At 40.5% G+C, this 22,551-nt stretch overlaps 1 protein-coding gene across 1 annotated transcript in view; it reads right to left on the bottom strand.

Moving 5' to 3' along the window:
• The window catches only part of BIRC6 (baculoviral IAP repeat containing 6), a 414,467-nt gene that overhangs the window by 208,475 nt on the left and 183,441 nt on the right, over nucleotides 1-22,551 (bottom strand). Inside the window, exons 44-52 of the mRNA XM_019526709.1 lie at nucleotides 22,070-22,180; nucleotides 20,719-20,852; nucleotides 19,345-19,472; nucleotides 11,541-12,103; nucleotides 9,422-9,597; nucleotides 5,754-5,850; nucleotides 5,218-5,412; nucleotides 2,917-3,117; nucleotides 1,832-2,111 (exon numbers count right to left, since the gene is read on the bottom strand). Of these exons, the coding sequence (XP_019382254.1) occupies nucleotides 1,832-2,111; nucleotides 2,917-3,117; nucleotides 5,218-5,412; nucleotides 5,754-5,850; nucleotides 9,422-9,597; nucleotides 11,541-12,103; nucleotides 19,345-19,472; nucleotides 20,719-20,852; nucleotides 22,070-22,180 (1,885 nt within the window). The remainder of the gene's footprint in view (nucleotides 1-1,831; nucleotides 2,112-2,916; nucleotides 3,118-5,217; nucleotides 5,413-5,753; nucleotides 5,851-9,421; nucleotides 9,598-11,540; nucleotides 12,104-19,344; nucleotides 19,473-20,718; nucleotides 20,853-22,069; nucleotides 22,181-22,551) is intronic.

The raw sequence follows: 22,551 nt of genomic DNA on the forward strand, positions 1-22,551 counted from the left end.
GAAAAGAAAACTTGCTACTGCATCTTAATTACAATCTCCATGTTATCAGTCAAATAAAGACATTTATAGCTAGAAAGCACTACAAAAAGTTAGTAAAAATAAAATGGTATTAAAATGAGCACTGTAGCAATAATCTGAGTGAAATAGTGAGAAACTATGTTCGAGAAATCGTATGCAATCATTTAAGATCGTATTTTAATACTCATCATTTTCTTAATGCAGTTTGACTGAAGGAGGTAGAGTTCTGAAATGCAATTTGGAAGGCATGTCTTTGAACAGAAGCAGCATCCATACAGCAAATAAAAAAAATCTTTTGATTTTGCCACATTATTAGTATTTGAAAGCTGTAATGCACAGGCAAAGGTTTTCATAAGTAAATGCCAAAATTTTGGTTAAAGTTTGGCTCCGAATTCAGACATTGCCAAATGAGATGTGTTGCAAGTTAACAATAAACTTGCATACCTCATATATGGTACCACGATTAGGAAATCAATACAGCTTAAAGGTCTCAAACTGGATAACATTACAGGTACAGGCATACCAGTTAATGGGGTAAAGCCAGGTGGGACTTTACTGTATCGGTTGCTCCATGGTAAGTAGAACCTAAATTGTAGTATCTTTTTTCTCAGTAGAAGAGGGGATAAGTACTGAGGGGCAGGCTTCAAATTAACATATGAAACAGGACACGTTTACTGTGATTCCAATTCAAGTGCAACTATTTCAGTCATAGAATTATTTTTAAATATTGATCAGTCAGTAATCACATTCCCATATTTTCCCCTCGTTTTTTAAAGGTAAACCCCTTACAGAATTGTTTCATTATGCTCTTTAACTGTACCAGCTGTTTTAAGATTCAAAGAAAGAACAGATACATATGAAAGGATATATATACTTTGTAGCAAAACTAACACTGGGATGAGGAAAAAATCTGACAATTAATGAGTAGGTCCAGACTTGCTTAACTCATTGCTTAGTACAGCAGCTGGCAACCAACACCCTGTGGAGCCATTTAATCCAACCCAGACATGTGAATCTTTTGGGAGAAGTGGGAGTGCTGCAAGGAAAAGTGGTGGTGGCAGCTGGGTCCTAGCACCAGCTTTCCTACTTCTGATCCAAACTGGGTTATTGCAGCCCACAGCCTAAAAAGATCATGGAATGCTGGCTTACTGGAAAGAGTGATGTATTATTTGAAGGCAGCCCTCCCAAGGTTTTTTCCTTCCCCTTTGCTTTCAGCAAAATTGGTGCTTCATCAGGTAATCCTACATTTTCTCAAATGAATGAATCATTTAATCTGAAGGCAACAATACCTCATCAGTAACACATACCTTGAATCTTTATTTAGTGAAAATGTGAATACAAGGAGGATTTTCAGAAGATGCTTTGCTGGGTTACCTCTGCTCCTACTAATAACAACAGAACTCTCACTGGCTTTCGCGGGAACAGAGTTAGGCTGCCACTGACCACTTGGAAAACGTCTGACATGAGACATGCAGCATTCAGAAACAACATTTTTCTACCCTTTGTAACTCGATAGAATATTCTTTTTTCTTAAAATACAGAGATTAGCCATGTTACAAGGGAGAGAGGCTTGGCTTTTTTTTTTTTTCCTAAATACAAGTCTTGTTTGGGGTTTACCATTTTCCCAAGACAAGTTAAAATGCACACCTGTAAGGCTGAAATTGACTATGTGAAGCTGTTGCTGACAATCTTGGTAAATTAAATTAATTGCTGAAACTGCTGCCTTACAGGCAAAAAGCTTCATAAAACAGGTGAAAAATACCAGCAACTCATCTAATAACTTGCAATGATTAATGATACAAAAAACACATACCTTGTTTTAGACACCTGATCTTCAGAAGGAAGAAATGGATTGTTGACTGTTGCAGATGAGGTGTTTCCAAAGGCTGTGAGACCCAACAATTTAATTTGGGAGAGACCTAATGTACTAGCATCTCGTGGACGATGGAGTCGAAGGCAAACAGCTGAGGCCACTTCAGCTTTTACAAGCTGGATTTTTATGTATGTGAGACCACTTGTGATAACAGGAGTTGACAAAGGTAACATATTCACCCCATCTGCACTTATTTCAACAGACACTGATGAAGGGCAAGCTAAAGTAAAAAATTAAATATTTAAAAAAATACCATATTAGTTTGAGTACCCAGTTTAACTGACAAAAAAACTGATGTTTTATCAACTAAACAGACACCTTGCCCAAAATCTTCTATAGGTAACTTAACTTTATAAGGAATACTACAAATCTGTCTGATGTGTTTGACCTGTTATAATGTATAACCAGAAGCAGTCGCATTAATTGCAAGCTTTGATCTTGCCCAAAATGTAAATTTATGTATTTCATTTCAAACCAATTGAGGATGCTACCTGCTCGGAACTGGTTTACATCAGACCTGTATTGACATACAACTATACCAGTAATACTGGTATACTTTGCCAATAACAATCCTACTGTGCATTTTTCGTAGTGTACTTTTTTTTGGCTCTTTCCTTGCACATAGAACAAAAATTAACTACATTATTAAAAATGCAGCTTTGATAGTTTACCTGCAAAGAGGCTTCTGCTGACCCAACTAAATTCAGGCAAAGACACCTAAACATTGTTACTTCTTCAATAATAATAATTTGTTTCAACTGTCTAACTATATAAACCACACAACATGGTAGGATGGTTGTTGAGAAAATTTTTGGCAATTTTTTTGCAAAAATTAAAAGAATTAGGAAACACTGTAGCACTTGATTCTTAGGCAAGGAAAGCAGAATTAGTGAACTGCTGGATTTATTAGCATTTGGTATTCTTAAAGCCTTTAATTTTCAGTTAATTAAGGAAAGGCTTCTATTCCAAAAAGTAGTATTCCTTCTGTGTTTCGGTTCAGAACAAATGTTACTAAATAAACTCACTTGCAAGGGATGCAAGATGCGGTTGGATGTGTATCTCTTTTAGCAGCACTGCAGCAGGAAGATGAATTGTGAGGTCACACCAGGCTTCCTCAGGTAAAAAGATGTAAGACCATGCAGCAGATCGAGCTCTTCTGTGTGGAGGAGTGGCCTGCAATAGTACTTCAGCAGGTTGGGCAGTAGGACTGCTTGAGGTGATAGAACCTTAGAACAACAATTTCCATATTAATTGTAATCCATTCAGAATACCATTATTCAGGTTACCAATGAAAAGTTATCGTTATTCTCTTATCTATCTGTTGCAATTTAGACTATGCTCCCCCTATCAATAACTACTTTTGGAAGTTACCAAAAAGCTTTCGTTCTTTCAATTAAAGTGTTACACACAAATATGAAAAAACGTTTATGTAAGTCAAAGATGCAATTTTTCATGCAACACAAAGTCTAAGCCAGAGTTAATGCAATAGTTGTGTGGGGAGTCCATTTAGAAGGACCACAACCAATGGTTTCGTTCAAGGGTTGGCAATCTACACCCTCTGGGCAGGATCTGGCCCAGAGCTGGAGGGTTTCTGAAGCATTTCAGCAGCAGGGACTTCACCTGGGTGGCAGGGAAAAGCCATGGCAGTGGCTGCATGGCTCCAAGTCAGAAGTGGCTCACACTTGGAGCTAAGCTCCATTAAAAAAATGAAGCTAAGCTTCCTCAGCCTCTTTTCCCCACCTGTCTCTCCCCTCACACCTTTGCTCTAGTTAGATACCATGTCCGCCACCTACTGGGAATGGCAGAAACCCTGTGCTGAATCCTTCTTAAGAGCTCTAGCATCCACATTTTTACAAAAGGGATACACCTCCTATATAAGTACAGTTTTTAGACTTCCCACGCATTAAATGCCCGTATGCACGACTAAAAGTTGCTTTACAAACTAATCCAAAAGGTTAATGCCTGCTCCTTCCCTCTCTCGCAAATTCTTAGTGGGATCCCATGCATCTCAAAACAGCTCCCACATACTCTCTCAAACTGAGGGCACAAGGACAGGTTGGTCAGGGTTGTCGTCCAGGCCTTTTGGAAAGTTAACAAGGACCAATATTGAGATCCCTACATAATTGGTCTTGAACTTAGGTAAGTACTTTCTGGTCCTGGCTTGCTGGCATGTTGCAATTCACTTGCACGTGATGACTACTTCAAAACTAAGAACATTCTTCTAATTGTGCAGCAGAGCAACATGACCAGAAATAGAAGAGAAGCCAAAGACCTTCTCCTGACTACTTGCTTTGACATACTGTTTTCCTAAAATGGGGAGGTACCATCACTGGCACTTCAGAAGAAGGTACAAAAAGTGAAAGATGTGTTGAGGCAACTGTACATTGTCAGTAGAAGATCAGTCCCACTTTTGCTTGGAAGTCCCCTTTTTCTACAAACAAGACTTCCTTTGGCTTTTTTTTGGTATGGCACTACCTCAACAGAAGCTTCTGATACCATGTGCAATGACCTCTTAAAATCTTACCACGTTAATCTGTCCAGTTGCTGTTAATCAACCACATCTGTAATCTCATTTAAAGAAAAGAAAAAAGGAGGGGGGAAGGGAGGGAGGGAGGAAGGGGGACAACTGTTTGCTATGGCCTACCTTCCATTAAACACTAAAGACTAGTAACCATTTCTTTCCTAGCTCAGTCTGATTTAAGAATAGCTTGGGAAGGGCTCATGGAATATCAAGAAAAATACAACTCCCAAAAAACTACGGAGACCATTAGAAATAGGTATCTTGTGACAGACGAGAAGGTGATCCTGAGCATAAATGATATGGCTAAAATAAGGCCCTTGCTATTTACACACTATTTATACTTAAACAAGGGAGACCCCTTATTCTTTAAGTAATTACTGGAATGCTGGATCAGAAGACCCGTGAGTATACTCTCCATGTCACCTAAACACCAAGCTTATTTTTTACAATTACATATCCATACTGTACTAGTTTCTTCCAGTCCTGTTAATCAAGTTGGAGGGTGAATAGATGACACTTCAATTCCATAATACTAGCAATTCATTTTAATAAGTTACATTTTAATTTAAAAAAAATCAGAATTTCTTCAATAACAGTGGCCCTACACTATGTGTGCTCAGACCCAGGACTAGCTACTTTCTGAGCGAAGCTAGGAAACACAAATATCATTTGATTTGAATATTAAGTTACTGAACCAATGAAACCTTGGGATAGGGTCAGGGAATGCACTGCTTCATTGATATTTTATTGTATACTTCTCAGTGCAAGCTCATGCTATCTAAAGACATATATAAATACAACATACCCAGTGGTGCAAAATTGTGAATTCCCTCTGCATTATCAGGCTCAGAAGCAAGCGCTCTTGCTTTCAAACTGTTATCTGTGGCTTTGCTAGGTCCAGAATCAAGAAATTTCATAATAGTTGAAACCATGCTCCTTGCTGTGTTGACAATTGCTCTTGTGCTGGTTACCATATTGTTGCAAATAAGCTGAACACCTCCTATGTAAAGCAAAATAAGATACAAGAAGAACTAAAAGAAACTGTTTAATAAGAAAGCAAAGGCACACTTGGCCTACCAGATCACTGGAGAACTCAGAACAAGAGATGCCCTATGCCGGAGGAAGGATGCTTGTGCCCAAAAGCTTGAAAAAACTTGAAAAGAACTTTTTTCCAATTACTCTGTTGGTTTAATAAAAGATATCGCATCTGCCCAAAGAAGCTTGCTTACTTGGCCTACCTATATTTGATCTTACAGGCAGATTGAGTGTTATTTTATTAAATATTTATCATGACTTAACATTTTTCTACAAGATGCTGCAATGAGCAAAAAATACACTTACCCATATCATGGAATGCTTTCAGTGCTTCACTGGTATCTAACACTCTCAAAATGAACCATAGCAGCGGCTCAGATAATTGGCAAGTAGCAAGAGAACCCTAAAAAAATACAGAACAAGTAATAAATTGTTGTGCACAATTAAACTTCAAACAGAATTTATATAATCAACAGGTACCAGAGCGCTTAAGTACAAACATGACTACACTACCAGAACTATCACACAAATCAATCTAGTAAGGATTGAAGTATTCTAAAAGGTACCACAGACTGTTGTGTCCACCCAGCTGCAACCAAAAAATGCATGACCAACCTAGAGGATTTCTGCCTTAAATGCAACCATGCAGGTGAAAGTAACTCCAACACATACTGAGGACTTCATAACCCTGTTCTAACAATTTCTGTCCATGTGTACACTTGTCTACACAATGTAAAGTAACTATTTTGTTGAGATGGTAAATTACTTGGAAACCCAAGAAAAATTGTATGTCTGCCTGTCTGTATTTTACAGTGCATCTGGTGGAGAATCTGCTTCCAAAACTGAGCATGAGGATTCTCAAAACTGAACACTAAAAGCTTTGAGGAAGAGGACAAGAATCTGAGGACAAATAAAAGGTCAACATTTAAGGACTGGCACTTTATTCAAATATTACACTTAATCTGAGCCTTCAAGAGGCTGATATTGATATTTAATGCTGGAACAGAAATTGGGGGGGTGGGAGAGAAATCAAGAATATCTGGACACATTAAGTGGCCCTTCTCTGAAGGATAGTAGGTGGAACCCTCAAAGTTAAATGAAAGTCCATTAGATAGGGAAGACGGGAGAAGGATGAAACGCTGAAGGTTGTCTCACTAAGAGGGACCTAATTCCAAAGGACATCTCCTGTATCTGGTCGCAGATAGACATGCTTGACTCAGAATGAAATACTGTAAGTAAGGTCAGGAAGATGGCAATGACAGGATCACCCTAGGGACATGAAGAATCAGAGGGCTCAGGATCAGCAAATAGGAAACGTTGTACTATTGTGGTGCTCCTGAAGCAGCTAGATAGGACTCAGCCTTGACTTTGGTAGATGGGAAGCTCACACAGGCAAGCTATCAAACTGGTGTGTGTTCCATACACACTATTGTGGAGAACTATTAATAATACCCTCAAGTATATCTTAAGAACCCAGTTACTCTAGACTGCAGTTCCTGCTGCTTAGGCAGAAAAATTATATATGGATGTACCTCAAAACTTTCTGGTGTCAGTGTCTGCATGACTCCATCCACTATTTATTAGATTTATATTACCAGATTCACAGATTAATAGATTGTAAGGCCGTAAGGGACCTCAGAAGATCATCCGGTATGGCCCCCCGCACCAAGCAGGAAGGATAACTGGGGCTACCACCTCTAGAGGGAGCTTATTCCACAGTCTGGACACCCTGATTGTGAAGAAGTTTTTCCTAATGTTGAGCCTGAATCAATCTTTCAGGAGTTTGTGACCATTACTCCTGGTTTTCCCCTCGGGTGCCCTGGTGAACAGTTGCTCACCAAGCCCGTGATGTACTCCCCTAGAGTAGCAGTAAGCTGCTACCAGGTCCCCTCTCAGCCTTCTTTTCTTCAGACTGAAGAGTCCCAGATCCCTTCGCCTTTCCTTGTATGGCTTGCCATGTAAGACTCTGATCATGTGGGTGGCTCTTCTTTGGACTCTCTCAAGCTTGTCCACGTCCTTGTTAAAGTGCAGCGCCCAGAACTGGATGCAGTGCTCCAGCTGCGGTCTCACCAGTGCTGAGTAGAGCGGAAGAATCACCTCCTTGGCTTTGCTGGAGATGCAGATGCACTGATTGATGCATGCCAGAGTATTATTTGCCCTACTGGCTACAGTATTGCACTGCTGGCTTGTATTCATACTGCAGTCTATTATTACCCCCAGGTCCCTTTTATTTGTGGTGCTAGTCAGTTTGGTGCCACCAAAACTGTAGGTGTGTTGGGGGTTGCTCGTCCTGAGGTGGAGCATTTTACATTTCTCATATGCTGCTGTTCCCAACAAAGGCTGGAGGACAGCTTATAATAACGAGGAAAAAAATTACAGAAATGGAATAAAAGTTTGGGTTTCACTGACCCCAGCAACTGCTGGATTGGCAAGCATCCAATCATTTGAAAACAAATTCCAATCCTACTAAATTAACATCTGACAATCAAAGACGACCTATGCTGATCCCCAACTAGGGAAAAGGACAGGCTTCTGATAACTCATAATATGAGTCAAGACACTGTAAAGAATTGAAATGGGTAGGTTTCACAGGGTATCCACAGTGATCCAGAGATTACTGCCAAGAAACAAACCCTGCCCACTTGTTCCACATGCTGAGAAATAAACCCCCAAAAAACCCACGCCCAGCCCCATTCTCTGGAGAATGCCTGAGACTCCAACCCTGAGAACATCCCTGGGCACTCTCCAGAAACTGACCATGTGGTATTTTTTGACATGTAGTATAATCAGAGTGGGAAAGCCTCGTTTCTCAGCAGTGGTCTCAGGATTGCTACAGACAAAACAGACAGCCCCACAGTGTCTATGACAATGTTGAACTAGAAAAACGTGCAGATTTCCTCAATGGTTAGAAGCATCTAGGGTCATGCAACTCCTCCACTGCATTAAGGGCTACAGAGGAAGTCAAGAAGGAGAAAGCAAGGTCTGAAACAGTTTTATCAGTGCTACAAGCAGTTACCAGCAAAAGTAATTCCGTCTCTTATTTGGTACTTAAAGCAGTGAAGTCAGTTGGAGATAATTTTACTGAGACTAAATATTGTTAACATGGTATGTATATCTGTAACAACTATATAAACAAACTGACTTAATTTTCATGAGCATAAAATGATTAAATATTTCCATATTTCAAATGGCCGAAAGCGGAGGTGCTCAACCTCTGGCTGGCGGGCCAAATCTGGCCTCTGGAGCTATGCCTTCCAGCTCACAGGGATCCCCATGGGCTGGGAAATCTGGTGGCAGGGAAGTAGTAGAATCTCCACTGGGCTGGACCCAGCCCCACAGGCTCAGTGCTGCAGAACAACAGTATCAGGGCCAGGCCTACCACCAGCCTGTCCAGAACTGGCCAGGCTGCTCCCACCCCTGACCACCCGCACTCCACTCAACCCAGGATGCCCAGATTGGGGCCAGGCAACACCCGCCTCCCACTACCATGCATACACATCTGGACCAGGCAGGACTGCTCCCTGCCCCCTGTGCATCCAGATTGTGGCAGGCTGCTCTCTGCCCCCCCCCAAATCTATACTGGGGCTAACCCTTGTCCGTCCCTCCCAATATCAGGATCAGGACCAGGCTGCTTCCCACCTCTGCCCTCCCCCTGCTCCCATTAGGGCTGCTCTATATCCCTCCCCTCACAATCAACTCTCCCCGCCTGCACATCCAGATCAGGGCTGGGCTGCTCCCTGTCCCCCAGGGCAGCCAAATCAGCACTGGCCTATGTACCCCCTCTATAGCCAGGTCAGGCCCCCACCATACTGGCCCCATGCTGCGAATGCATCCCACTGGCCAGATCCAATCCATGGATGGACCTGGCATTGCCCATCCACCCCAAGGGACAAAAAGGTTGAGCATGGCTGGTCTAAAATATTAGCCTAAAAAAACTACTCTTAAAATTACAAAGTAGACATAAGAGAATTTACCTGTCTCCCCATGTACCCACAGGCCATGTAGGTAAGAATCGGCTGAAGCATCACCTGTACTGTTGTGGCCTTTTTACTAAGTGTGGTTAATATTGTAAACAATCCGTCTCCAACTGATATTGCATCTAAGCCACCATGAAAATTTTCATGCTTTGTGAGATGTAAACCACTTGCACCTGGAAGAGATCAACACACACAGTTCAAAGCCAAAGATGATGAAGTTCTACAAACCCGTATTAGAGGAATATAATTCATTAACTCTAATTAAATCTCCAATCATTTAATATTCTTACTGTCCCTGTAAAATATGTATTATTGGCAAATAATGTACATTAAAGTTAGCAGGGGGTGTAAATTATTACTAGAGTTCCTACACAAGTGTCAGATGCTTACAGTACAAATAGGAAAGCATGATTCTTATATGAAACAGCCTAATCTAATTTTAGACAAGACATTACAAGTAAGGATAATCAAAACAAGGGAATGAAATAGGAAGTACAAAGGTCACAGCCTGCTTCTGCTAGCTAAAAACAGTTAACAAATGTCTAGGATTCTTTCCAAAAGATAATGTAAACAAGTTTATGCTGCTAAAAAGGATCCATTTGCTATACATTTGTAGCAGAGCAGTATCTCTTTGATCCGGAGTAGCATTTTATAGAAGATAAGTTACTGCTAGGTAAATTTCAAACCAGTTGTCCTTGACAAAAGCTGGTTCTGGGACTTGTCTTTGTTATATAATAAAGTAGAGGGGGAAAAAAGGCTTTTATGATTTCTGGAATCATAGGCTGGAACAGGGCTATGGAGAAAAGTTAAGACAGACTTTCCTGGGGTTAGGAAGTTTGGCTGAGTACAGTTTAGGGTGTGTATAGAAAACTGCCTTCCCATTTGATCAGATGGGTATTTCAGCTTTAATAGTAAGCAACTCAAATGAATTGGGTTATTTTTCTCCTTTTATGGGAGCGCGTGGGAGAGCTATCCCTCAGGGATGAGATGCCTTTTATGAGGGGTGATGACTCTGGGAAGTATTAGAATCTGATAAAGTACAATATATAATATGTGGGCTGGAAAGAGTTTCTGGTACTGGTATAAGAGTTTGAGATCAGGTACACAAATCTATGGAGGGTACATTTTTTTTCTGTAAGAGTGGAGGATGTACAAAAGAAGAGGGGAGTGTGTGTGTGGGGAGGGATAGCGCATTTAAACTGTCTTTTGACGTGCCCTAGAGGCTTATATTTCTGTACCCCAACTGTTGAAGCTACAGCAGTTTAACCATCTCTCTTATGGTAGTAAACGCCCCTGCCCCCACCACATGCACTATTTAATGTACAGGCTGACATATGTACAGGCCCCCTTACAACCAGGTTATAGCCATGCAGTTTATTCACTTTAGCTGAAGTTATTAACTTATTTGCTGAAAAAGTTGTTTTCCTTAAAGCTGCACCTGAATAAATTGGCTTGATTTATAAATCAAAACAACACAGTATTTTTATAATTTATATTAATGGTATCAACAGCTTCAACTAACTAGCAATAAATCAAAATAATGAAAAACAAAGTGTGTCACACAAGATGAGAAACACTTTAATCACCTATCTATCTCAAAGCTGGATTTCTCAAAGACTATCCTGGTGGTGGATTAGGAAGACTTCCTTACAGACACAGTAGATACATGGATTGTTCACTTAAATTTTGCCACTGGACCACTTCCACCGCTCTTCTAGAAAATGTTTTCAGCAACTATAGCATATATACCACCATGTTAAGTAGTTATCCATGGCAGAGAGAAAGGGGGACGTGGACAGCAGCAGGGGAGAGAAAGGAAGTGATTGAAACCACAGAACAGAAGTTGGGTTAAAGACCCAGAAAAATCTCATTTTCAGTTGGAAAGTTCTTCTCTGGTTTTTGGTTGGGGGAATCCATTTGGGACACTCTATACTCTTTTAGACAGTGAGAGAACTAAGTAAGACGTTAACCAACACAAGCCCTCTCTCATTGCTATGGTACCTACATTTCTCCCCTTTCATGAGAAACTAACAACAAAGCTTCTACCCTCTAAATATACAACAAAATAACCCCATCCCTTTTTTAAAGGTCTATTACCTACTTGCAAAATACATACCAATTATCATGGCCATTGCACTGCTGTTACACTGCCCCAAAGCAGACAAAATCTGGCTCATTATTTGTTGGTTGGCTAATACTAAGTCTGCTACATATGCAGTTGATCCTTGAGTATTAGAAGTGTTTCCATTGCCATCCTTGCCTCCCGAAACCTTCTCTTCATCAGAAACGCTGTCTGTAGTACTGCTAGCCACAGGAACACGAGCACTATATTCACGGTTACTTGAAAGTGGCAGTTGCACTAAAATATTAACCAACTTTAACAAATCAAACATAAGTTGATCCCTTGTCATCTCTCCACAAACTGCTTTGGCATCACCTGGACGGATAATATTGGCAAAGAGCCCTCCAAAACATGCTCGAGCTCCCACTGAGCTGTCAGAGCCACTGCGAGACATAACTTTGTCTGAGCATGTAATGTAATGGTGCACCAGAAAGGTGATAGACTCGATGACTGCCGAAATAGTGCTAACTGACACTACTTCAAAATTCTGTTCCAGGGTAAATTCCAAGAGCTTTACTTGTGCGTCTAGAGGTCCTTGGCCTGTTTGAAAAGCACCCCTAAAGAAAATAAAAACAGAAAATATTTAAACAGACAAGTGGCAAGCTCATTCATGTTTTTAAAAAGTGTCTCTCGTCAAAGGGCTTGCTTAAAGTAGTAAAACTTTATTACTTGAAAATTTAGCAGTTGTGAAAAAGCGTACCTAGTAAAAACGTGTATGTCATTTTATTTCTCTTGTTAAGTTACAGAGATTCATTAGCATTTAATATCACATTCATCATTTCATGCTACTTTTGGAGTCTCCCTCTTCTAGCATTATGCTGATATAAATCGGGGGAAATCTGCGAACTGCATGGCCAAAAGAATACTTAACTTGACAATATACTTTTGGTGTGGAGTTTTGCTTAATCACCACTTTTAGAAAATGTTGTAAGTTTGCAGAAAATATCTTAACTGGAAAAAGCCCTTCAATACTTTTTAACCACTACTTGGGTTATTTTCATGCATTTCCTAACAGAAAATGCATGGATACACAAGCTCGTTATGACAAGGTAAATTTGGGGACAGTAACTGTCCATATTCAAGGCAATTTTTTTAAAATCCTTCACAGCATGTATATTGAAACAAATTACAATTATGCAGCTTTTATGCACAGCTTGGTGTTCTTTTTACCTGTAGTGCAATACGATTATTCTGCATGCTTTCTTGGTGATAGTAAAATGGAGGAGGAGAAGGAAGAGGACAAAGAGATAGGGGCTCCATCACCTCTTAGTCCAAAAGCCTAGTGCTTACAGTATTTGCCCAGGGAACAGGAGACTTGGGTTTTCAGCCCGCTTAACCATGTCTCCTACTTCCAGAAAAGTGCTCTAAACATCAGGCCATGGGAAAGGCGCTGCCCACAGCACCTTCCATCTCGCCTACTGAAGATGGCCTGCTGCACCTTGCATTTAATGTTCAACGGATAAAATTAATAAAGAAGTATTGGGATAGCATCTGCCTCGTGAAATACTGAAGACATACTGAAAAAGGAAGTCAGGAGAATTAATTCACTTTAAAAAAAAATTGCTTTGCTTCAACTGAGTATAATCTTCTGCTTAAATGTAAGCCAGTTCTGGCTTACAGACTCATATGTTGCAACATCTGAAGTTAATTGGAAAGGGACTGATTATACTCATGGATTCAATTTGTGTTTGTAAATATATAACTAAGTTGGCCTACAAAAGGGATATATTTAAAATTATTAATATTCAAAGGTCATTTTTTGCTAGTAATTCTGTTTGCTGCAGTCTTCTCTATTCCCATACTAATACTGAAGAACAGATAGTTTTATGGTGCCACCTACTGGAACATTAGGAAACAGGGAACTGAAAAAGCTGACCTCTAATTATGATAGAATCATAGAAAATTAGTGTTGGACAGAACCTCAGGAGGTCATCTAATTCTAGTCCAACTACCTGCTCAAAGCAGGACCACCCCCAACTATATCATCCTAGCCAAGACACTGTCTACTTGGGTCTTAAAACCATCCAAGGATGGAGATTCCACAACCTCTCTAGGTAGCCTGTTCGGGTGTTTTACTACACTCCTGGTGAGAGAGTTTTTCCTAATATCTAACCTAAACTTCCTTCCCTTGCTATAACTTGAGACCATTGCTCCTCCTGAAGGTCCTTGTATAAAAGCCCTGGTCAGGACCTACCACTTTCCAGTTAGAGAATCTACCAGAGCTCTGGCTAAAAGCAAAGGCATAACAAGATAAGTGAGTCATAAGAGACGAACAGAATTTCCAACAAACAAATCTGCCTTTTTTCTTTAAATCCATCTTTTCCAATCCTTCATCAGTGGAATAAAGAACACAGAGCTGATGTTACAAGCTCAAGATATAAACCCAGGCTATTGCGTACAGCTAGCAGAACCTGGCAGACAAATGAGGCAAAGAGGTCTAGGATAGTGGTTTCTCAACCTTTTTTTGTACCAGGACCCATCTGTAAACATCAATGGCCAGTCCCATCCCAGCACCCCTGACTGCCAACCCACTGCCCCCCTGCCCTCAGCCCCACAGTGTGTGGATGTGTGTGTGGCATGGGGAGACCACCCCGAGCAGCTCCTTGCAAGCTGGAGCTCTGCCAGCCTGCAAGGGAAAAGCCACGGTTTCCCATGTTTTTCTTCTTTAAAGGAGGATGCATTTTTAAAGTTTGTTCATAGCCCTTTTATACACTCTTGTGACCCACTTTTGGGTCGTGACCCACAGGTTGAGAAACACTGGGCTAGGAGATGATGATATCACACACTCCAGAAACAAATACCACATAAGTGAGCAGTGAAGACCTTGAGCCAAATGGCATTTGCTAACATCAGACAAGTTTTACCAGCTTAACCATAATGTGAGAAAGGAGCATCATGTAGCAACAGCTGCAGTGCAAGTCTTATGCTTGTGATAGCTTTCACAGCACATTACTATTGCTTTTACGAAGGAACTGAAAATGTGGAATATAAAGTTTACAAATATACTCAACATACAACCAATGCAGCTCCTTTTCACTGGTGTAGTAGAAGCAGATAGTAGATTTCTCCAGGTGAATTCAAGATTAAGTTTAGGAATAAATTCCGATGCAAACCAAAACAAACTTTGAAGATAAGCTAGTGAGATGAGATTTCATCGATGTTGCTTGTCAGCCCAAGGTCAATAGTGAGGAAGAGCAGCTTACTTTGAGGGTTAAATGGGGTGAAGGTCAAGTTCCACAAAGAGATCACCAAAGAATTGCATCTTTTTTAGGTGCTACTTGAATTCCAACACGAGAAAGGAAATCCAACACATCTTAGACTGACAACAGGATAATCCTATCCCTGGGGCTAACTCAGGCAATGACTGTTTTCCAGATTAGAGGAATAATACATTCCACTGTTGGTCTGACAGTAACTCCTCAAAAGAGAGTGTTCTTTAAGAAACAAGTTTAGCAAGCAGAAGATAAAGTTGTTGTTCTACAAGTAACCTTAAAGAGTATTTACAGCAACTCAGAAAATATCCAGAGAAGGCTCAGTGCTGGACTCATCAAGTGTGAGAAAAACAAAGGCAGGTTCACTAAGGATCCAGCAAAAAATGCACTTTGCCTTGCATGAACGTCTTTAGAACACTGGGCAATAGACAGAAGTAAAGAAAAGAAAGATCCTGGAGCTACACTCTAATTCAAAGTGAAGTAAAATAAAGGTCAAGAAACTAACTAAATTCTGGGAAACTAAAGGAAAATACTGAGTTTGTGTGAATGCGCTGTTACAGGCCTCAGGGAAAAAAAGCTAAGTCTTCACTCAACTTGTCTGCAGCAACTTTCAAACTGAAGGCATGCCAAGAGTTCTCACCATCTTGAGTGGGTGACACAAAACACTGATGTTCTACTCGGTAGAGTGAACAAAGATGCAAGAAAAAGGTCCTCCTCAGTTCCTGTAGGCCAGCAGAGCAAAACAATAAATCTTGTTTTTTTTTCATGGAAAATAAAGTCCCAGTCTGAAAAACTCCCAAGATGCACCAATGGAACTTGACCCAAGAAACGGACTGCGTGAGCAAGAAAGAACAAATGAATGCGAGAGGAGGGGACAGGAAAACCTACCACCAAAACCAGTGCGCTACAAACACCAGAGGAACAGAAGTGTCTTCAGAGAGATTAGAAAGTGCTAGCAGCAAAAGAAGATTGCACATACAAAGATTCAGTCATATCCAATTTATGCTTACTGGGATAATACACTTAGCAAAGAACAAAGCATGTCCTGGGAAATAAAGCCTTCTGCAAAGGTTAATCAAAGTTTCACGCAATCATGGGTATATCTTGGGAAAGAGTAGGTGGTAGTCCCAGCGTTCCCTCTAAGCTTTACAATATTTGCACCTGAGCCTGGCAGCACAGCATGTACGCACCTGCATGGCCGCATGCACCACACAGCTTAGAGGGAACACTGGGTGGGACTGGCTCAACTTATTAGAAATCCATGCTGAAACAGACAGCAGAACACACTGCACCCGACTATTACTGCTAGGAAGCAGAGGTTATGTGAACAAGTGCGTACCCTGGACCAGAAAGAGACTGTGTCCATTACTTACCAGGCAACCAACAGCAAAAGGATTTGACAGATCCTGGGGGACAGGACAAACCAAGAAGCAGGATATGAAATTGAGACATGCTCCTGAGGGTAAGCTTGCAGAAAGCACTGCTGAGGTGAAAAGATACTCAGCTTTAACATTCCTTGACAGAGATGCACCATGTAAAGAATGGACAGGGGGACAGAACTTATTTTCACCTGGAACCCCCGTTGGTTTGGCTGATCAAGGAAGTGCTTGAGTCCTTCCAAGTTCTTGATCATGAGAAAAATACCAGGAATAAAACCCCAGGCAATATTTCTTGATGGCTCTTTCGCCAAGCAAATATTGAAATTAAACCACTTTGCAAGGCTTCAGACTCTTCATCTGCATCTCCATACCAGAGCCTTAATATATACCACCAGTGATGATAACAGTATTATATAATACTTGCTAGAGAAGATCCATCACAAGTAAGTACGTACCCTAGATTCTTACTTATGGGAACTTAACCCTAGAACAACCAGAGTTTAGAGTTGGGGGATTCTGAAGACCCATGTGGTTTGTTTATCATTTTTCTTGAAGAAGTTATCCCCTTTTCTTCTATTCAGTAAAAACTGTGAAGAATCAGATCCTCAGGATGACACCCTATTGACAAGCTGTAGCACGACTTAATAGATGCTGAGGATTCAGAGTACCAGTAACACTGAACTAAAACAAGCAGCGAAGGCTAAGATCATGCAGCAGTTTCATAGGAGGAAGTGCTACTTGTCTGGTAGACAGCATGTAAACATGCAAAACCTGATCAAAGCTAAAGCAGCATGAAGTTAGCAGCCTCTGTAACTCACCAAGGAGAGCTGAGGCCTTGAGACGTTACCTTGACACAGCTGAAATAAGGGAAACCCAACTAACATGGGAGTATCGTGGCAGGCAGAACAGAGCTGTAGAGATGTCTTTGCCATGAAAGGAAGAAACTTGCAAGGAAAATTTCTACTGGAGAATAGAAAAAGTATCTTGCTCCATAAAAAAGACCTGAGAGAAAAAAAACAAAGTGTCTACTGAACTGAAAGAGCCTCAAGTTCCCTATCTCTGAGCAGGGAAAATGAATGGAAAAGGTACCAAAAACATCTATAAAAGAAACCAACCTCACCAAAGACTGAAACAAAGAATTCTAGTCCCTGCACTTCAAAGTTAGTGAGGGTGCTAAGGCCGTAAGGTGAAAACACACTACCCCAAGTCTTGAGACACAGCGTGAAAGAAAATTTCATGATGCTTCCAGTTGCTCATGGGTAGCCAAGTAAATCTGAACAAAAAAATTACCTGCCAGGAAGCAAATACCTTGTCAAGGGCAAGGAGAAAAGCCTTAGGTCTAGACACCATCAAAATATGAGAGACACTTCAGGGTCTGCCTAGGAGATGGGATTAAATTGAGCATAAAGGTCTCTAGAGAGATGAGAGCCTGATGTCAGTTTGGAGGTGGGGTGAAAAATAGGCCAGCTGGTATAAAATTCAAAAGGTGATAATTCTGTTCATACTGTGGGTGGAACTGCATATGTCTGAAGGAGTATGAGAGACAAGAATTTCTTCAGGAGCTGGTAGAAAATCAGGCTGAAAGGGGTGGGGGGGAAACCTGCCTGAAAGAAATACCTACCAAAATGAGACTTGCTAGAACCAGGATCAGTTGAGAGACATCAGGTCCAAGAGCTTTTGGGCCTTGTGGAGACAGAAATTACAAAAGAACTGGATCATCTCTAGAAGAGATGCAAGCTACAAATGGGTCCAGAAACCAGCTAGGTATGAGTAATGGCCTGTTTGAAGTAGGGGTGAAACTGGTCATCCTGCAACTTCTTTTGAGATGCTGAGTACTCCTGGAATGAATGACAAGGAGCAGTTGGGGACATCCCATTTCCAATCAGTGGAAGACGTGCCGAGTCACAAAGCTTAGAGTTTTGCTTTCCACCCTCTCTCTTCCATTTAATGTAAAACTCTTAATTTAATTGCTTCTGAGCCTGCTTTTCAACTTCCATTTCTGCCCATCACTTCTATCCTCTTTTGTGTTTGTACAAAGCACAGTGGAAGAAGGAAGCAGAAAGAAAACAGAGGTGAATATTTAATACATCCCAGGGAGAAAAACAAAGAAAGTTGTGAAAAGGCTAATATACTGAAAGAAATTTCTTAATTCACTGCATCCCAAAAGATGGAGCCATAATGCTATCTATGTTCCTTAATCTGTTGTTTTCACAGAATGAGGGGAGAGAAAAATGCCACAAAATACAAGAAAAAAGTTAGCAATAGAATTTAAACAATAAGATGACAAAAAACAAGCCAATTCTTGTTGTTTTGATCATCAGGCTATAGTTTGAACAGAATGTTTATGAATTTCTTTCTGTGGACAGAATACATGACCATAATTCTATAAAAAGTTAGCTGCTTATTTAAACTAATATTTGCTGATGAAACTGGATTAACTATTGAAAATAATTACAGCAATATTAAATTGTATACTTTAAATATATAACATCTATTTTATCAATGCTTACTCGAGAAGATTTAGATGGTAAGCATTAATCTATACTTGGATCATTTAAAAATATTTTTAAATGCTGTATTTAACTCGTATATCAAATTTCCATTATTTTGCACAGAACTTTGGTACCTTTAAGGGCATCAGAATGTGTGCATTTGATTTTGTTTTAGAAGAAAGAGCAGCAAGAATTTAAATGAAGGGACTGATATAAAATCATGTTCCATAGATCCTGTCTCAGCCACCTTTCCCAACCCATATTCAGAGAGCTTCTTGATAGATCTCTCAAATGAACATAATTTTTTATCTAGCTTCAACAGTGAACAAGTCCCACAACTCAACTTTTTTGGTGGCCATGCAGTTCAACCATCTAGTACTGAATACAGCATTGCTACCTGCACTCCCTCAGGTAAGGGCAGCTACTTCCAAGAGCACTGATACACATGCTCCACAGACATGCACTCCATGTATTGTACTTTTTACTAAGGATACTATAAAAAGCTACTAAGAACACTAAACTGAGACAAATATGGTTAGATAGCACAATAGGTGTGGTTCCACAAATTCTTTTCAACTATGCTTCAATTACTGTACATATTGAAACTAGATCAAGAGAAAATGGTCATATACTAGTTACAGGACCCTTTATCTGTAGACTTAACACAGCAAACTCTATTTGAGGTATTAAAGACAAAAAACCCCTCAAAGATTACCTCTCTGTTGAAAGTATATGTATTAATTTTAATAAAAATTCACTGAACATCTGGGGACAAGTTGAAGAAAGGTGCACTTGCAATCGAGTGAGAAATTCTTGCATGGCTTGTGTAGCTGTTGGCCCAACCTGAAAAAAAGAGGGATTTAAGAAGTCTGTATACTAAAACAATACTACAGTTTAATTGATATTTACTACAAAATGCTCTCCAAGAATGTTAAACCATTATAAAACTTTACAGCTTGCTTTCCAGAATGTTATAATGCATTATGTAATAACCTGGAAAGCCTGTTTATAATAATTTTATAATTAAAAATATAGTCAGAAATAAACGTATTGCTTGAAAAAAGATAAGACAAACAATGGGTTGCACTAGGGGTGCACAACCCCTGGGGCAATGGACTTCTCTACAGGTCCAGAGATTTGGCAGTGGGAGAGCAGTAGCACAGGTCCCCCACAACCAAGTTTCCAGACCCCTGGGGACTCCCAGGTCCTGTGGGCTGAATCAGGTGCCAGATGCCTGTGCAGAGCCAGGCAGGGGCAGCACTCGACCCCTGGTGCCCAATCCTGGTGTGTAGGGACAGGAGGGGATGATGTCATCCCCTGGGACCCAATCCCAGAGGGAGGGGTAGGAAGGAGCAATGCCAGGCCCCTCTGGGCTAATTCCAGCATGCAGGGGTAGTGCCAATGCCTCTGGGACCAATCCTGGGATACAGGGGTGGGAGGGAGAAGCACCAGGCCCCAGGGCTGGATCCAGCCTGTAGACTGACCTTGCTCCACTCATCTGGCCAATGGAGCCAAAAGGCTGAGGATCACTAGGCTAAAAACTGTCAATAAGTCACCTATCTATTAACATTAAAATGATGAGTCATAGATAAATACTTACAACCACACTTAATATCGGGTTGTCCAACTTTTTAGTGGCCAGGGGACACGCATCAGGAGGGGCTGCATACTGTGGGGGCCATGGCCCCTCTTCACTGGGCACCATGTGGGAGGCTTCCCTACCACTGGCACATTGTGTGTGTGGGCGGATGTCCTTTGCTTTACATCCCCAAATGCAGCATGCACATGGGTGGGCATCCCCATCCCCACTGGGCTGCAGGTTCCCCTACTGCTGCATTGTGTCACAGGTCCCCCTGGTACTATAAACTGTGCTGAGCCCCACAAGGGAAGCAACAGTTAGGGGGAGCCCAGGTGCTGCAGATTAACCCTTGCAGGCTATATATGTGGCTTATGAGCTACCTGTTGGACAGCCCTGTGCTAATATTAAACAAATGAAGAAGGCACAAGCCAAGCACAGAATTAATTACTATCTTAAGCATACAAAACCCCATAATGGCATTACCACTTTAATTGTAATTGGCAGTATTACCTGTGGACTGTGTTGATTTGTTCCGTGAGGACTTGTCCCTGAAAGAAATTTCACTAAAACATGAAGGAGGTTGGGATCTGACACCAACAGTTGGGCAGTACTTTCCTGAGCTCCCATGGCACTGCTAGGACCAGCTTAAAAAAAAAAGAACAAAGAAAAAAATCCCAACATTTGTAGTTGAAAAAAAATAGATGAAGACTAAATAATTAAATGAAGAAATTTCCAGTTTGTACATATTATGCATTACTCATTATATACAGTTATTCAAAAGAACAAGCTACTAAAAGCAACTTACCAATAACTGGAGTTCTACAATTACTTCCATACAAGTGTATTTACACAGATCCCAAACACTTAAAGAAATGTTTCATCCTGCTCCCTTACTTACTGAATTTACCCAGAGAATGGTGTGAGGATATAAGAAAACCCACTTCAATTTTCTGGAGACAGGGATGTTGTTTTTCCTCAATTATTTATGTTTCTTAGCACAGTTTTTTTCTAGGATTAGTCACACTCATGAAACACAGCATTTTTGGCCTTTGCACACTTGTCAGAAGTGACAAAAAACACTTTTGAAGACTCATCAGCGGGGACAAAAGATTCAGTAAGTTTGAAGATAAATTGTTTTAAGGATTATAAGCAAAATCAGAATGCCTCATTTTGGTTCACTCTTTTGTTCCACAAGAAAGCTTAGTGAAAACATATTACATTTAAATTAAATTTGAATTAAATTCCCTCAGTATTCACTTTGGTAGATACAGTTTGGTGACAGAGTCCCTTGTGGACTGCATCCTCATAAGAAAGCATAAAAAAATACGGGGCAGGTCATGCCACAGCCCTGCAGCCAACCCACCATGGCCCAGTCGTTGGGAACCTCTGGCATAGGTGAGTCAAACTACATCTTCCTTTCTTATCAGTTATAATAAATTTGTTACCTACAACACCAAGCACTGTCAAGAGGGACTGAAGGGTGCAAATGATGAAACTTAGTGTGGCATTTTAATAATTAGAAGAAACAGAATCTGTTTTTCTCCTCGCTCAGCTATGTCAGCTGTGATGTTTTAACAATAATAAGAGTGAAGCCAAGAATGCTAAATAGAGTGAGATAGTAAAACTTCAAAGAGCTGGGTAAGGTGAAACAGTTTTCAGATATCCATTTATCAGATCACAACACCAAGTCATGCATTTGTCCTACAAATGCCATCATTCATAATATTAATTTCAAGTAATTATCTCCTGAAAGATCTCTTACACTTGTTTCTTAAAGAAAAGCTCATCCCCCTCCCCTTTGTAATGCAGTTCTCAGGCAGCATAAAGGCAACAGTGGAAAAAAATCCCAAACAAAACTTACAGTTAAGCTGCATGTTCGTCATGAGAGTTAAGCTATGAAGCACAAGGCACCATGTCCGGAGTAAGGTATTAGGATACCATGCCAGGACTGACAGAAAACTAGTTACAGATGCTGGAAAAAAGAAAACATTTGTTTTTTCAAAGTACTGACACTCAAAGTAATAATGAGTTATAAAAAAAGCAGTACTTTAAGTTGATCACATTTCTTTTGCTGTTGCTCCAGTGAACTGAGTGATAAACTTTCACTAATATACCTTTACATAAATTAACATATGCAGAATGTTTCGTGATACCAATATAAAATCTCTTATAAATAAAGGTGACTCATGAAAAACGTACTTAATTTTTTTGAAATCCAAGGAATACCTTACAGAATTCTACAACTAACAGTTCAAAGAAAGGCATTTTCACTGTTGTAGTCTGAAACACCTTAAACCATAACAGCAGAATACTGTGGGGTTTATTTGGGGGGGGGGGGGGGGG

This window comes from Gavialis gangeticus, unplaced genomic scaffold (genome assembly GCF_001723915.1).
Source record: "Gavialis gangeticus isolate Ggan-Ray unplaced genomic scaffold, GavGan_comp1, whole genome shotgun sequence".
Classification (NCBI taxonomy): domain Eukaryota; kingdom Metazoa; phylum Chordata; order Crocodylia; family Gavialidae; genus Gavialis; species Gavialis gangeticus.